The 17,500-nt window shown below is 38.0% G+C and overlaps 2 protein-coding genes across 2 annotated transcripts in view; one reads left to right on the top strand and one right to left on the bottom strand.

Moving 5' to 3' along the window:
• Positions 1-1,852: 1,852 nt before the first annotated feature.
• LOC123512228 (dentin sialophosphoprotein-like) lies at positions 1,853-8,213 on the top strand. The gene is made up of 4 exons (XM_045268485.1): positions 1,853-2,233; positions 2,901-2,969; positions 3,191-3,327; positions 3,692-8,213. The coding sequence occupies exons 1-4, from the start codon at positions 2,228-2,230 to the stop codon at positions 7,860-7,862; spliced, it is 4,383 nt and encodes a 1,460-aa protein (XP_045124420.1). The 5' UTR covers positions 1,853-2,227; the 3' UTR covers positions 7,863-8,213.
• An 8,901-nt stretch (positions 8,214-17,114) lies between these two features.
• The window catches only part of LOC123512230, a 5,657-nt gene continuing 5,271 nt past the window's right edge, over positions 17,115-17,500 (bottom strand). The window contains exon 4 of the mRNA XM_045268487.1: positions 17,115-17,500. This exon is cut by the window's right edge and continues 435 nt beyond it. The gene's annotated coding sequence lies outside the window, so the exon portion shown is untranslated.

Genomic DNA, 17,500 nt, shown 5'->3' with positions numbered 1-17,500 from the left:
TTTATTATTATTATTTTTATTATTATTATTATTGTTGTTAACATTATTATCATTATTGTTATTACTGTATACTACTACTACTACCACAATTGCTACTAAAACTACTACTCTTACTATTACCACTACTACTACTACTACTACTACTACTACTACTACTACTACTACTACTACTACTACCATGGCTACGATTTCTACGAGAACAATAACAAGAACAACAACAACTACTACTACTACTACTACTACTACTACTATTATTATTATTATTATTATTATTATTTCTATTCTTATTATCGTTATTAACACTGTAGAGACTAGTGCCTTTATGATTGTGTTATTCAGAATAATTGACATTTTGCTATTATTATTATTATTATTATTATTATTATTATTATTATTATTATTATTATTTTTACTACCAACTTATTCATTTATTTATTTATTTATTTTCTATTCTATTTAGTCTTGTCATGAGGAGATTGATTGTATATTTTTTTTAATGCAGGAGAGGAATCAGCTAAAGGCTCCCTTATATACGTGGCATAATTCAATACTTCTTGGTTTTGCTTCTTATTTTCTTCTTATTATTTTTTTTCCGAAGTAGAGTGAGGCCAGTGTTTGGATAGCACGTGTAAACTGTATATTATATCTACTATCCTATATTTCATGTATTTATTGGTGAAATTCTGTTGTTTATATATACATTTTTTTTTTGCAAAACAAGATTATGTATTACCTACATTTTCAAAGCCGTATTGAAATAAAACTATAATGAAATGTATCTTTTATCAATATCATTAAGGTTGTTATTACTCGTATTATCATATTTTGTTACTATATTCGGGCTCATGGCGGATTACTGAGGCCAATTGTGAGTGAGTGAGTGCGCCATTTGTCAGGGGGCGAGTTTTCAAGACGTGCGCATTGATTCCTTTCTCTTGGTGTCACTGTGATGGTGATTGGCTCGTTGACATCATTAACTATACTGCAGTTAATCTTATTATAAAAAGTGATGTTTAAGTGAAGTTTTCCATTTCATTTTCTCTTCATCTTTGGCCATCATCACCAACATTGTCATCATTATCAGTCACCATCACCTTAACTATCATCATTATCACCATCATCATCTTTGTGTTACTTTAATTTTCTTGGTCAATTGCCACATAATCTCGATCATAAAATCATAATCTTATCATGCAATTTTTTTTATCATACCTTATTTAATTACACTACTGGAGTATCATAAGTCGGTCACTGTTGTAGTTGTATATAAATTTTGATCACTGATTGAAAATACGGCGATACTTTGCATTACTGCTACCACTACTATTACAACAACAGTAACAACAACAACATCAATAACAACAACAGCAACAACAACAACAACAACAACTACTACTACTGCTACTACTACTACTACTACTGCTACTACTACTACTACTACTACTACTACTACTACTACAACACACCACCACCAACAACAACAGCTACTACTACTATTACTTCAGCTACGTACTACTACTACTACTACTACTGAGACTACTGCTACTAGAACTATTGCTGATACTGCTACCACTACTACTACTACTACTACTACTACTACTACTACTACACACACACACACACACACACACACACACACAAGTAAATAAAACTACACATGATGATGCGCCGGAATATTTTTGTTTATTTAATATTTTTCACTGGAATAAGATCAGTGAAGTGCATTACCAGTGGAAGTGATGTGTGCAAACAATATATTTAGACAAAGATAGAGAAAAGAAGTGATAATCTGTTATCAAAAGACAAGACATCACGAAATTGACTCTGCCTCTTGAAGGTACAAATAGGTCAATACACAGATCCATCAAGCTCACGTGGCAAAGAAGTAACGATAGAAATGTTTGAATGAAAGGCGTCCTAGAATTCAGCTTTTCAAATAGGATAATCAGAAAAGAATAAATTAGATTAAGATTTTATTGACCACACCCTTCATAAATGTACGTGTAGGTTCATAAAAGTGTCTCAGTACAAATAAATCCATAATTCTTCACAAAGTTGCCCCCATTCTACCTTGGTGCAGCACGAAACAGGCACCCAAGCAGCCTTGTTTCCCCGCCGTTGGCTAGTAACGTGACACCTCCAGCACAAGGCCGACACGAAGCTCTTATAAACCACTGCCTGCTGCTGAGCTTCCACCAGTCAGCCGCTGCAGGTCATCGCCTCAGCCATGCAGGTGATAGTGATTTGTGACCACAGTAGTGTTAACATCATACGTACATGGAAGTGGTGTGTGTGTGTGTGTGTGTGTGTGTGTGTGTGTGTGTGTGTGTGAGTGATGAGAGTAGTGCATCTTGGATAAGATCGTTACGTGTTAGTGCAAGTGAAAGATTAATTGACGTGTGAACCGAGGGTGGTGTATATCTTTCTATCTATTTTATCTATTTTTTTTTTTTTTCAAAACAGTTTGTCAAATTGAGTTTTTCATTTTCTTTTTTTTTTTTATGACGAGTAAAGGTTTTATACGTTCTGCCAACCAGTTTAGTTCTGAAATTGTGCTGATTTCCCTTTCTTGAAGAATTCAAAATAAATTGAAAAGTTAAAGGACAAGTCACTAACTTTTTGTTTTCTTTGTAATCATCTGCCGCTAAAGAAGAAGATACTGATTTCATAGTTTGATAGTTATATAATAAAAATAGTTATGGAATGTTACAGTAACTCCATTATTGTCTCTTTAGTTACATAAAGAAAAAAAAAGAACGAAAAACACATTAAAATTTGATCCTCCTTCTTAAACACAAACAAGATTCAGCTAAACATAACAGTAGAAAATACATATGAAAATACTTTCTTCCCCAGAGAGATTCGCGTCCATATATTTTCAAAGATCTCATTCACTCCAGGTTCCAGGAGTGGTGTTGGTGCTTTTAGCTTCTGCGGCCTCCGCAGCCAGACCTCACTTGTATCAGCCGGTGAGTTACTTGTGATTCTACTGGTGAACAATGGTGATCTGCACATTTCTTGACATCATCAGGTTTCGTTTCATGAGCATGTACATAACTATTTATTCAAGTTAGAATGTTATCCTACACACCTTGTAAGCGATGAGACCGTTCTCATCTCTCAGGGTTCTTCATCTTTTTAATGTTATCTTTTGAGTATGGACATTCTGATTGTGACTGTTACCTTTCAGCCACCGCAACAGTACGACTTCGGGTACGGGGTGAGTGTGCCTCATACAGGAGACGCTAAGGAACACAAGGAGACTGTGTCTCAGACAGGCCGCACTGAGGGAGAGTACCGCTGGCTGCAGCCCAACGGTCTCTACAGGTACGGCATATGTAATGTAACTGGTTCTGGTGTTCATCCAGCAACACAAAAATGCTTCCTTTATCTATGACAAAACAATAGAAGGAAGTTTTTGTCATTTCAAGATATTCCAAGTGAAATATTGTTAACTAAATGTACCAAAATCACATATATTTTTCTTATTTACTGATCTAGTTACTGTTACAATGCTTATAGTTCAGATTCGATAACAATGCCTGTGATAATGATAAAATGTTCACAATTCTGGTGATGATGATGATGATGTTAATGATGGTGATTATGATAATGACAATAACAATATTGATAAGAGTAATGATAATAATAATGATGATCATAATTGACATAATATTGACGGTGGTGACAGAGTGACGCGGTACAGAGTGGATGGTCCCTCGGGCTTTCTGGCCACGGTGACGCAGGAACACGGCGATCGTGTCGACAACTACCACCACGACAGGTATGCTGATCCTATCACCACCAGCACCGCCACCACCGCTACAACCACCACAACCAGCGGTGGGAGGAAACAAGGACCGCGAAGTCACACTGGAACTCTCTCATTGAGACACACTCAAGCAAAGAAGCAGAGTGGGTCTAGATCAGATACTTTCCACAGGGTACAGACTCATAGGACTCCAGTTCAACACTTTTCTCTTAGTACCCTCAGCAACGAATCCCACAGCAAGGATTCCAGGCATAAGTCACAGAGTCTTAGAATCCTGAAGGCCCACAGCTCAGCATCTCAAAGGCCTCGTGGACAAAGTACTCAACAGGTCTCTCAGTCACAAAGTTTCCAAGAGCCTCACAGTCTCAGCTCCCAACACTTCCAAAAGTCTCACAATCAAGTCTCTCAAAGTACCCATAATCACCAGTCTCACAGTCCTGAGAGATCTCATAGCCATGGTTCTCACAGACAAAGTAATCAAAGAATCAATACTAATCAGCCACATCGCTTTCAGAAGTCTCGCAATCAAGTCTCTCAATTATCCCGCCATCAACAGTCTCAGCATCAGGAATCTCGCAGTTCCCAGAGATCTCATACCAGAGGTTCTCAAGTGAATCACAGACAAATCAATCAAAGAATTGATACTAGTCAGCCAACTACTTTGAAAAAATCTCACACTGCAGTCTCTCACACCTCTCAGAGAACGCACAGTTCCCAAAGATTTAACAGCCAAATCTCTCGTGACTCTCAAAAATCTCAAGGACAGAATCTGCACACCATCCAAAGATCTCGAAGCCAAGGTACGCAGAGAATCCACAACCAAGCCACGCAGAAGCCTCAAAGGCAAAGTGTCCGTATCTCCCAAAATCCTTTGAAACAGGGCACACACAGATCACAAACCATAACCACCAACAACTTCCAAGGTTTTCGCACCCCTCAGATGCACCACAAACAGAAGGACAGAATTCCCCAAAGATTCCAAGATCACAGCTCTCCTGATTCTCAATCATCCCACAATCAAAGTATCTTAAGGTCCAATAGCCAAAAATCCTCAAGGACTCACAGTCGAAGTACTTTCAGCTCCCATGAATCTCAAAACAGAGATTCACTGAGGTCTAAAAAATCTGGTACCTCACAGAGTTCTCACATTCGAGGTGTTTCAGATCCTCATCTGTTGGAAAGAGTACAAGAGCTAGGTTTCATTGGATCAATAAGGACACGGAGGCCAGGAGTCAACACACAGACTCCAAGAAGAGGCACCCAAAGAGCAAGAAATCAAGAACATGGTAGCCATACAGGCCAAAGTCTTGGAACTACTGACACTCAAAAGATCCGAAGTCAGAGGACTGGCATACAGAATGCAGAAAGTGAAAGGTCTGGCACCCAGAAGTTTCACGTTCAGAGCTCTGGTATACACCGAACCGAAAACCTAAGGTCTAACATCCAGAAGAGCCAGAGTCAAAGATCTAGTACTCAGAGGAATGAAAATCAGAAACTAGGCATCCATCAAATTCAAATCCAAAATCCAGAATTCAGCATTCAAAAGAATACAAATCAAGGCTCTGTCACTAAAAATATCAAAAGTCAAAACCTTTCTACTGACAGAGTCCAAAATCAAGGACTCGATTTAAAGGCAATAAGACTTCAGAGTTTCAACGCTCAAATTACTCCAGGAACAAAAAGAGATAATCAAAAGATAGGAAATCATGAATTCGATATTCAGAGAACCCAAAATCAAAAGATTGACATCTCGACGGAAAAGAACCGAGGATTTGGTACTCAGATAAGAGACAGTCAAGAGTTTGATACACGGAGGGCCCAGAAACAGAACATTGATACTCACACAACACAGCGCCACGGTTTTGGAACTCAGACGGTAAAAAATCAAGGATTCAGTACCCAAACACATTCCAGTCGTACTGGTGACATCCAGAGAATCCAGTTCTTCGGTACTCAAAGTACGGACTTCACGACAGAACAAGTAAAGGATAAAAGTTTTGGTATACAAAAATTCCAAATAAAAGACTCATCTGAAAGTGACGAAAGCAACTCAGATAATGATTCAAGCTCATACTTTTCGTTGGATGATGATTCTGACTCGCAGCAGTCCCAGGATGAAGATGCAAGCACTGAAAACTTCCAGGATGACGATGAGAGCACTGAAAAGTTTTTTGAGGATGATGGCGTAATTCTAAACATCCATCGCCTTCAGGGTGAGAATATTGAAGATCTGAGTGGCCAACAAATCCATGATGACCATATCTTGAGAACCCAGGATGAATTTGTAAATGTTCAGCACACCCAAGAGTTCCTGAATGGAGATGTTAGCATTCAACAACACCAAAATAAAGGTCTTAGCACCCAGCAGTTCAACGATGACAGTGACAACTTCCAGCATTTCAGCGGTGATAAGCTAAGCTCTCTACAGGTTGATGATGAAAATCTAAGCTTACAGGATAAGGATACTACCACTTCACGCTTTGAGAATGACGACTTTTTAATCAACCAACAGCTTCAGAATGAGGAGTTTGGAGTCCGAGAGCTATCAAACCAGAGGCTGTCCTCCACACATTTCCAGCATGGAGCCTTCAGCACATCACAATTAGAAGATGAACATAGTGCAACTGCACAGCTTCAGGATAACTTCACGCCACATGCCCACAGTCAAGGTGATACCACTCCACAAGTCAATGGTGGTTTCATCAGTCACCATTTTCAGGCTCAACAGGTCGGCTCAAAACATTCCCAGGATCAACAACTCAAGCCTGATCAGTTTCAGAGTCAACAAATTGTCTCCGATCAGTTGCAGGCTCAGCAGTTCGGCCACAACCAGTTCCAGGATCAACAATTTGGACACAACCAATTCCAGGCTCAACAATTCAGCTCCAACCAGTTCCAAGATCAACAATCTGGACACAACCAGTTCCAGGACCAACAATCTGGACACGACCAGTTCCAGGACCAACAAACTGGACACAACCAGTTCCAAGATCAACAATCTGGACACAACCAGTTCCAGGACCAACAATCTGGACACAGCCAGTTTCAGGATCAACAATCTGGACACAACCAGTTCCAGGATCAACAATCTGGACACAGTCAGTTTCAGGATCAACAATCTGGACAGCAGTTTCAGGATCAACAATCTGGACACAACCAGTTCCAGGATCAACAATCTGGACACAGCCAGTTTCAGGATCAACAATCTGGACACAACCAGTTCCAGGACCAACAAACTGGACACAACCAGTTCCAGGACCAACAAACTGGACACAACCAGTTCCAGGATCAACAATCTGGACACAGCCAGTTCCAGGATCAACAATCTGGACACAGTCAGTTCCAGGATCAACAATCTGGACACAGCCAGTTCCAGGACCAACAATCTGGACACAGCCAGTTCCAGGATCAACAATCTGGACACAGCCAGTTTCAGGACCAACAATCTGGACACAGCCAGTTCCAGGACCAACAATCTGGACACAGCCAGTTCCAGGACCAACAATCTGGACACAACCAGTTCCAGGACCAACAATCTGGACACAGCCAGTTCCAGGACCAACAATCTGGACACAGCCAGTTCCAGGACCAACAATCTGGACACAGCCAGTTCCAGGACCAACAATCTGGACACAGCCAGTTCCAGGACCAACAATCTGGACACAACCAGTTCCAGGATCAACAATCTGGACACAGCCAGTTCCAGGATCAACAATCTGGACACAGCCAGTTCCAGGACCAACAGTTCAGCTCCCAACAATTCCGGGAACAACAGTTCGGTTCCAAGAACTTTGAGGTAGACTTCGGAGTTCAGAAGACAGAGCAACAAAGCCTTGGCAGTTCTTTTATCAATGGGCATCAAAAGGTATCCACTAGTTCCCATCATGAAGTCCAAGACAGCCTTGAATCTCCTATAGAAAGTGCATTTCATCTTTTGCAAAGCCAGGAGACTAGTGATGAAGACGTAATTTTTGGTCTGAGCCCTCTCAATGTTCAGCACAGCATCACTTCCACTTCACTCCAGGGAATAGAGACAGGTATTTCAGGCTCCCTAGAGTTCGGCACTCAACGACCATACATAAGCAAGTAACAAGGCAACGTCTGTCTGTGGCGCTCTCGGCGAAGAGTGTGTCATGCCGAAGGAAGACTGAGATGAGCTTCCTTTGTCATGCATAAAAAGAGAGCATCACACAGAGATGAGGAGATTGTTTCGTCTTATTTATATATCAATCTATTTTTGTATGGGGGATTTTTATTTGTAGGCGACTCTGAATGCTCCATCATGCCGTTCTGCCTGAAGTGATCGTATGGAAGATTAAGAAATGTTGTTGTTTATTTACCAGCTGAGGTTCGATATGTCAAGCATGTCCTAGTTGAATAAAGTCCGACTAATACAAGGAAATTCTTTTAATGATATCCTCGTGTAGATGAATAAACAGTAGCAGTATATGAATGTGCTTTCCCTTGAGTCGGATGATCTCTCTCTCTCTCTCTCTCTCGTTTGATAATCAATGAAAGTAATGAATGGCATCAATGAAAAACGCACTACATTTCCGTCTACTCACTCAGCTTCTAAAATGAAAAAAAAAAAATAAATAAATAAATAAGTAAATAAAAGTGTACGATAAGTACTAGAATTTGATTGTCACACGCAATAAGTGTAACAACATAAGCATAAAAGAAAAAAAAAAAAATGACGGAATAATATCATTGTAGCATCATGCATCTCGACCTTTTGTTGTGTCATGCCCAGTGTTGCCAACCGTAGGGCAATTGCCCTACGCGTAGGGCAATTTAGCCTCATATCCTGGTCTGTAGGGCGGTAGGGCAATTTTACAAAATTTGAGCAAAACGTAGGGCAATTACGATTTCTTGGTATGAGTGATAATTATTTTGCATCAATGCTATTCTTGTAACAAAGTCAAGCATGGTAGCAAGAGAAGAAGATTGTAGAAATAAGGCAATTAAACCTGAACACTACAATCTACATAATGTATCTATGTATTCATTCAAAAATGTATAAAAATTATTAGAATTATTTTTTTGTAAATTAAGATTGGGTGGCTCCTATAGCCTATTTCTGTTTTGGACTGAAAAAGGACATAAAATTACAGTTAATCAAAATAAGAATATTTATTTTTTTTGAAAAGAAGCTTGATTTTGATTTAGAGAGGCCAAATATCTATATTATATATTCAATTTTTTTTCAAGAAAGATAAGATGTAGGTCTATTCCTGCACTAAACAAGAGAAAACATATTATTTTTGTTGTTGCTATATAGCAGTATATAAATAAAAAAACTACCAACTAATATCGAGATATTTTCATGATTCATCCTGAATCGTAGGGCAATGAAGGAAAATGTAGGGCAATTTCAGTGTCTGTGTAGGGCGAAGTAGTCTGTAGGGGTTGGCAACACTGGTCATGCCTCGACGGTTCACAGCTGCTCGAGACAGCATCACTAGTCACTACACTTAAATCTCTCAGTGTTTGTGGCGCTAGAAGGAAAGCATCGCGTTTTTTTAGACAATTCCTAAAAAAAGAGAGAAAAAAAATGCCAATTCTCATAGTGTACGCAGTCTATTCTCTTAGTGTGTGCAGTATGCTAGGATTCAAGACGGTATGAGTCGCCCTACAGAGGCGCAGTCATTCTTGGCAGGCAAGTGTGGATATTTAGACTAAACTGAATCTTGTGTGTTCTGTGTTTATCTGTGTACTCTGTAATAATTCAACTGCTTCTGTGTTGGCTGAGGCTAATGTGGCTATTTATTATGCCATTAAGAGTGAAGAGAAACCAATATAAGTGTGTTTGTCTACTTTTGAGATACTAGGTAGAAAAAGTGATGTCCCTCTCCGGCCCGCTTTGTAAGTTTTGTTTTATTTTATTTTATTATATTTGTTTCATTGTTATTTTCTTATGTAATGTGTATATTGTTTTTGATAAAAGTCCAGTTTAACTCCCGTACCATATTTTTGGACCATTTCTTTCCAGAGCTTTACAAAACCCATTGCATATAATATGTATAATACGATCATATAAAGCGGCAGAAAAATGTAATCAATCCTCTCTCCCAGGGTTTTTAACCTCGGGTTCGCTAGCCATCAGGGGCATAGAAGATTATTTCCAGGATTACTTAGATGGCTGATCTAATATCTTTTGCAGTAGCCTACCATTGCATATTGAGTCAATGTCAGTCAGTAAATTAACATCAAGATTTCCATGGGTATGCTACTTACGTAGATGTCTGATACCTATTGATGTCATATTACTGTGGGGTTCAGCTTGATGTTCTTATAATGCAGGTAGTTCCTAGGAGAGAGAGAGAGAGAGAGAGAGAGAGAGAGAGAGAGAGAGAGAACCCCTCTTCTCTGTCCCTAACAAGCTTGGCAGCCTGTGAGGAATAAGGGTTTTTGGATGGGGTAAGATGAAAACATAATTTCCTGGGAGTGAATGATCAAAATCACCAAAAACACCAGAAACATTTGAAACACACTCATGAAGTGCGGGCCATTGCAAACAAATCAATGTATGAAACATTACAAGCAAACAATGTATGAAATATTTCACATGTCAGAAAATAAATAATGGTAAATATTAAAACAAGGCACACCACTCTATTTTCTAAATCAATTGGAATCGATAGTCTATCCTTAAGGACACTAATGATATAACCTATAGGTTAGATTTGGTTGGTAATATTTGGGGTTAATAGCCTTAAATATTAGTAAATAGTGATGTGCCTTGTCTTAATATTTATCTAAATTACTACTGTCATAGAAAATAAAATCATTGCTGTACTTTACATTTTCTAAACTAACCTAATCTCTTATGCAAAGGTATCCTAAAGGTAGGCTTCATTGTTCAAATGATCAATTGTTATTAACATAGCCTACCATGACACTACCTCTTGGGTAGATAGTAGTTATACAGTTGATGTATTTTTTTTTTTTTTTACTTCAGTAAGGCTCTTGATATTGAACACCATGATACTGTGATTTGTAAATTATATGCTTTTGGGATATTTTGGATGTCTACTTGTCTGGTTACAAGCCTTTCTCAAAAACAGGCAAATAATGGTTGTTGTGTCTGGCCCTGAGAGCTACACTTGTCCTGTTCTAAGCTGTGTGCCCAACACTGTGCAGTTCTCGTGTTATGATGAACACCTTAAACTTTCAGAGTCAATTCAAAGGAGGTGGACAAAGAATATTTTTGGCACGGAAATTCTTTCTTATTCAGACTAACTATGACTTTTTGACTTGTATTCTGTTCAGGGATGTCTATTAAGGTCTGACCTAATCAAGTACTTTTAAACATTTCATGGTCTATTGACTATTAATATGTCTAATATTTTTCATCTAGCTTTTACAGTTGGTGGTGTACCACTACCAAGGCTGGGTCATTCCTTCAAGATATTTCATCCTTATAGTCATTTGGGTTGTAGAAATAGAATTTTTACTTTACTTTGCTTTACTCAATTTGGAATTGTTTTGCCAGCAGATACTGTTCCAGCTGCCAGTCTATCTTCTTTCAAAAGACTATTGCATAATGCCATCGGCAGTACTGTGTATATTGAGAAAGATACTTAATTACATATAATTGCTATATTACAAACATGTACCTCTAAAGGTACATATCTTCCAGTTCTATTCGCTTAGTTATATTCATAGATACTTATTATAATGTGTTAAGCCTGTGGTTCTGCCCCTCCCCGTCCTTTATTTGAGTTTTATGTATATGCTAGTTGGTCTAGTTTTGTCTGAGTGTGTGTGTGTGTATTTATGTATGTGTGTACATAAGCTGTTGCTTGAAGCAATAGACCATGTATAACCATTGCCCTTTGTAGGGCTTACATTTCTTTGCCGCATTTAATCATGTTTGAAAATAATAATAAATCTAACTTTAGGGGCTTAGCTTATCAGAGGTTGTGAAATAATAAGTTAGTTTACTGTATAGTGGGTCCAGGAGTTGAGGGGGGGGGTGGTTACAAGGGGGGCAAAGCTCCTCTGGTTAGGAGGTTAGAAATAAAAATATTAGGTTAGGTTATAGTTTATCTTAAGGGTGTTCAGTAACATGAGTCAGGTGTGTGTTGAAGAAGGAGTATTGGTTGAAATAGAAAGTATATATATATATATATATATATATATATATATATATATATATATATATATATATATATATATATATATATATATATATATATATATATATATATATATATATATATATATATATATATATATATATATATATATATATATATATATATATATATGTATATTGAGTATAATATAATATTTATATTCTTGCTTTTCTCTTTTTTTTTTTTTCTTTTTATAATAATTTTAGATAGGACTGCATCTCTCTTAAGCCAAGTTTCAACTTCCTGAATCCTTCATATCCCACGGGGGGATTACAGCTGAGTGGAAGCTACAGGATAGCTAATGCCTTGCAGTATACACTATACATGCTACCAAAATTAAAAAGAAATCTTAGTCTGCCAGACAGCTAACAGGATATCATGAAAACAACTTTGTTTTTTTGTAAACAATTTCCCTTATTTTTAAACCACTTGCAGCTGCATAAAATTAAGAACTTAATTTTAAAGCTTTTATTACATTAATTAGTATAAGGCTCACTTTAATCAACATTACTATCTCAGTACTCTGTATATCTTTGCCTAAGATGGAGATAGCCCTGACATAAACCTACGGCACATAATGGATATTCACACACTTAACACCATTGTCTTGGGTTCCATAGTCCCCAGTGGAGGATAAGTGTCATTGTCTAAAGGTCTAAGGCCTTTCTGATATAAAAGAAAAAAAATCAGTCTTTATCATGAATGGTAACTTCCTATGCCTTATTTAGGTTATAGTTCATGGGATTATGTAGGCCTACATTTAATATATTTGTTGGACATCCTACATTGCTTACTGGCAACCAGTGACACCCCACAACGTTAAAAGGTTTGCATAAAAGACTCAGATCCTTGCAATGAATTTGTGCATAATTTTTTTTGCAAATATAGTTCATTTAGGCAACTACGTGAACCTTATTTGTAAACTTGGTAACTGGTTACTCAACAAAGCCTGAGCATGATCTATATGTTCATCAGACAACAAAAAGGCCAGTATTCATACCTTAATATACTTTTTGGGTTCATAGAAAGAGGAATTACAATAATAAGAAAGGCTGAATTAAGTAACTTTTTAGATGTAAAGGATGAAGAAGGTGAAAGAAGATCCTTTAGAGTGAGATATGTTGATATTGAATAGATAAATAGTCATCCATTAACCATCCACACACCTTATGTTTCATAACTAATCGTGTAGTATCACTTCTGACTAATTCATATTTGTGCATGTTAACAAGAATCAAGATTAGAAGAAGCAAGCCATGTTTCTATTATTGCAAAATGATCATTCAGTGTTATAGTTAAGAAAGTCATTAATGTAGCATATTTCGTTAAACAAACAATTAACAATAGTGAGAGCACAGTGAAGAATTATATATGAGATTCTTTTTAGAAATTGAGACCACAGAAAATTTGCTTGTTGAGAAGGTAGCTATTATACTAACGTTGCCATATGTCTGGATTTTTCCAGACATGTCTGGAGTTCACATCTTGAAATCTGCATCTGGGGGAATTTTTAGAAATTCTTTAAATGTTTGGAATTTCAGCTTCCATCAATAATTGTTTAAAAAATGTCATATTTCTATAGGCTGAAATGGTGGGAGAGAGGAAGCAGGAAGGGTTTACCAAGTGGCAGGTGCTTTGGTCTGGTTTTGCTTTAGAGTACTTCAGTTAACAAAAAACAGCTAAAGTAATGGAGGAGGAGAGAGAGGAGGAAGATGAGCGAGGAATGTTAATGTAAACACATCAGATAATTTTATTTGTTTATTAATTAATTATTTAATTAATTAACTAATTAATTTTTTTGCATTGGTGATATGCTGGTAAAGTTACAACACCAAAGCTCTCTCTCTCTCTCTCTCTCTCTCTCTCTCTCTCTCTCTCTCTCTCTCTCTCTCTCTCTCTCTCTCTCTCTCTCTCTCTCTCTCTCTCTCTCTCTCTCTCTCTCTCTCACACACACACACACACACACACACACACACACACACACACACACACACACACACACACACACACAAAAAAAAAAAAGTTGCACACACACACACACACGAGCGTAAAGCCCAGGCCCTGTAAAACTACAATTAGGTAAACACACACACACACACACACACACACACACACACACACACACACACACACACACACACACACACACACACACACACACACACACACACACACACACACACGAGCGTAAAGCCCAGGTCCTGTAAAACTACAATTAAGTAAACACACACACACACACACACACACACACACACACACACACACACACACACACACACACACACACACACACACACACACACACACCACCACCACCACCACTACTACTACCACCACATCACCTGACCAGGGCATCCCTGACGTTCCGCGATTTGCCAAACCCCGCCAACCCTGCTCCTTTCACCCTGCAGTCAAGTAATTTAGGGTATTTTTCTAGTGTTTAGCAGGTGTTTTAAGGGCTCGCTGTGTTTTAGTGGTGGAGGAGGTGGAGATGGAGGGATGGGGAGGGATGTCGGAGGGAGGGGATGGGAGATGGGGGGTGATGAGAAAAGGTGCCAAAAAACTACTTTGGCTGTATAGCACGATTTTTTTTTCGTTTATTATTAAAGTTTGCATTGTTTTTGTATTTTATTTATTGATAGCAATGTAAATCAAGTTATAATCCGAAATAATATCGCGTCTAGCTATGTTTTTTTTTTTTTGTTTTGTTGAAATAACACTTTTTGTCATTATGATTATAACTTTTTTTTAATTAGCATGTTTTGATGCTTGATATAACACTCTAAAAATATGAAAACCATGACACAAGTAATATTATCTCATAAAGTTTAGTCCAACTATTCGTATTTTCAAATTAAAAAAAATTTACAGTACCCAAAATAAAAAAAAAAATCTTTAAGCGACAAGAAATCTGCATTTCTTTATATGTGAAAAGTAAAAAAAAAAAAAAAAAAACGTATTCAGAAAATGTAACATGACGTAGTGTGGCTGTGCTTTCCTTCTTGACATTATGATGTGTTTGTGAGCCGTTGGTTTGACATAGAGACCGCTCGTTGGATATTGTTTTGTAAACAATCGACTCGGTAACGTTATTATATTTTGGTTATTAGTTAAAGTATATGTTGCGTTCAAAAATATAGTGCATTGCAGTCTGGAGGCCTTTTTTCTTTTGGCGATTTTCAAAATGAATTGCGTACGTAAATATTGGACCGCAGTGGCACCTTAGCTGTGCCTTCTCCTCAGGTCAGTCCACCAATGTTTGCCTGCACTCCCTAATGGTTCCAGACCCAGAGAGAGAAGCAAAGCCAAAATCAATCACTAAAATAGATAAATAGCACTTAAATGTGTTAAATAGGACGATGGTTATATATATTCCCGTTCAGACCGCCCGGCGCCCACTATGACCCGGACCAAGACCTCCCTGCACCAATCCTCGTCCCTCTCCGGGTCAGCTCAACATTTCCTTCAATTCTCAGTGTTTCCCGGCTTTTCCTGCTATTTCCCACCCGAATTACTTAAAGTGTAGAGATAGAAGGAAGAAGAAGTGAATGGAGGGAGTGTGAGGGAGTGTTGTAGCAGTACCAGCAGCAGCAGCAGCATTATTATCGTGTGTGTGTGTGTGTGTGTGTGTGTGTGTGTGTGTGTGTGTGTGTGTGTGAGTTAAATGCCCAAAGAAGAGGCCATTATCACTTCGTGGTGTCTCACTAGAACTGACCTGTGTCTTGAGGCGATCTAAATATAGTGAGTGGGTGACACTCTGGGGGTCGGCGGCTGTTATTGTCAGGCTGGTGGTGGTGTTCAGGCCCCAGACAGACCGCCTCACAGTGTATGGCGCACTTACCATTCACACCCTATGTTAACCTTTAAACTATGCGTGATACTTCTGCTATATCTTTATACTGATCTTTTTTTTATGTAAGAAGGGAAAGCTAGCCAAAGACAACAGAGTGAAATATAAAAAAGGCCCATTTAGTTGTTAATCCTTTTATATGGTCTTAAATATGAACATTTCTCACTGAAAATTTGCATGGAGCAGCGAGAATCACTCCTTCCTCTACCTTACCAAAAGAAATATGAAACTCTCAGTATTTACTTGTGAAAGTTAAAGTGCATGATGGTATGTTGGTATCGCGCGGAACTATGCCTGTCGGAGCTACTGGAATGTTTCAAATATTTGATAAATAACATATTATAAGACTACTGATGATGTGTTATATACGTTCATGATGAGAGTTGATCATGCTTACTCTAGTTAGGATATCAGCTCCATAGATCCTTCTATCCATGAGTTTCAGCTAAGATAACAGAGGGGTGTGGAGCTCAGGAGATACGTTCGCACGCGACACCGCGCCCCATTATATTATTATATATGTATACAATGGGTTTTGTTAAGGTCTGGAAGAAAATAGTTGAAAAATAAGGTGCCGGAGTCACACTCGACCATTACCGTTGTTTGCATGTGCAGGTAAAAGATATACTTATTAATTGATGTGTGAGTGATTATTGATAAACTTGCTGAGGTGAGAATTAACGAAGTGATGTTCACATGATAGACGTGACTGTTGAATTGGTGTGTGTCCGTGACCGCCATGTTGTGTCTGTTCCCTGTTCTTATTGGCTGTGGTTAGTGTGGTGGCAACTAGTTTGGCAAGTGCCATTGCTCATTACCTTTAGTCATTCATTGTCAAATATTGTACATGGTAATTAATAACTGACGTGTGTTGTATATAGGCATATGTATTCACATGAGAGACAGGGTACTGTTATTGACAGTGCATAGTAGAGTATGTACGTATAGTATACATAATTACTTACATATTTGTAGTACAGTACAGTTCAGTTTTGTGATGGAAGACTAGAGGTTGGGCTTAAGTGAGGAAGAATGTTACTTGTTGAGAACATGGTTATTGATATTAAAGGAGCTTGTAAAGTGTGGTTTTTGCTGATAACTCTTGATTAGGTTTGATGAAGTTTGGAATTTTGACTTCAGGCCTTGAATGGTGTTGCAGTTTACTGCCAATTTTTATTTCGCATTTCTTTGAAATGGACAGACAAGCAAACAAGTGTTGCATTGTTCGTTATACCAAGTGAAAGCAGCATTCTTGTCATCATTGCTGCCTTGCATATAGTGGTAGGTTTGTGGGTGCAGGCAGTGTAGGTAAAAGGTTATATAATGGTTTAGGAGAAGGAAGACACAGATGTAGTCACTATTTTGTTTAACAAAATAAATACAGACTTATATATAGTCCAGTTATTACATAGTAAAACTATTTCGTATGAAATACAGTGACAAGTTCATATCATTGCCTATATTATAATTTTGTACTGTTGTGGAAATACAAGATAATATTAGTCCAACTCTAGTGGAATGATAAAAATCCCAAGTTTAGCAATAAATCTTTGGCTATATATCTCAGAAGCAATTACCTGTATGATGTAGCTGAGTAGCTGTGATGTAGTAATGTGTGAACTGTAGTGTTTGTAGCTTGGGAAGTCTACCCTGCCACCGGCGGCATCTATGATTAGTTTTCGTGTGTCACTGTATTTCACGGGAAGAAACACAAGCTGGGCCAGTCATTGGGGGTGT

Source organism: Portunus trituberculatus, chromosome 33 (assembly GCF_017591435.1).
Source record: "Portunus trituberculatus isolate SZX2019 chromosome 33, ASM1759143v1, whole genome shotgun sequence".
Lineage (NCBI taxonomy): Eukaryota > Metazoa > Arthropoda > Malacostraca > Decapoda > Portunidae > Portunus > Portunus trituberculatus.
The sequence above is the reverse complement of the archived record's forward strand: the minus strand, read 5'-3'. Positions and strand labels throughout refer to the sequence as shown.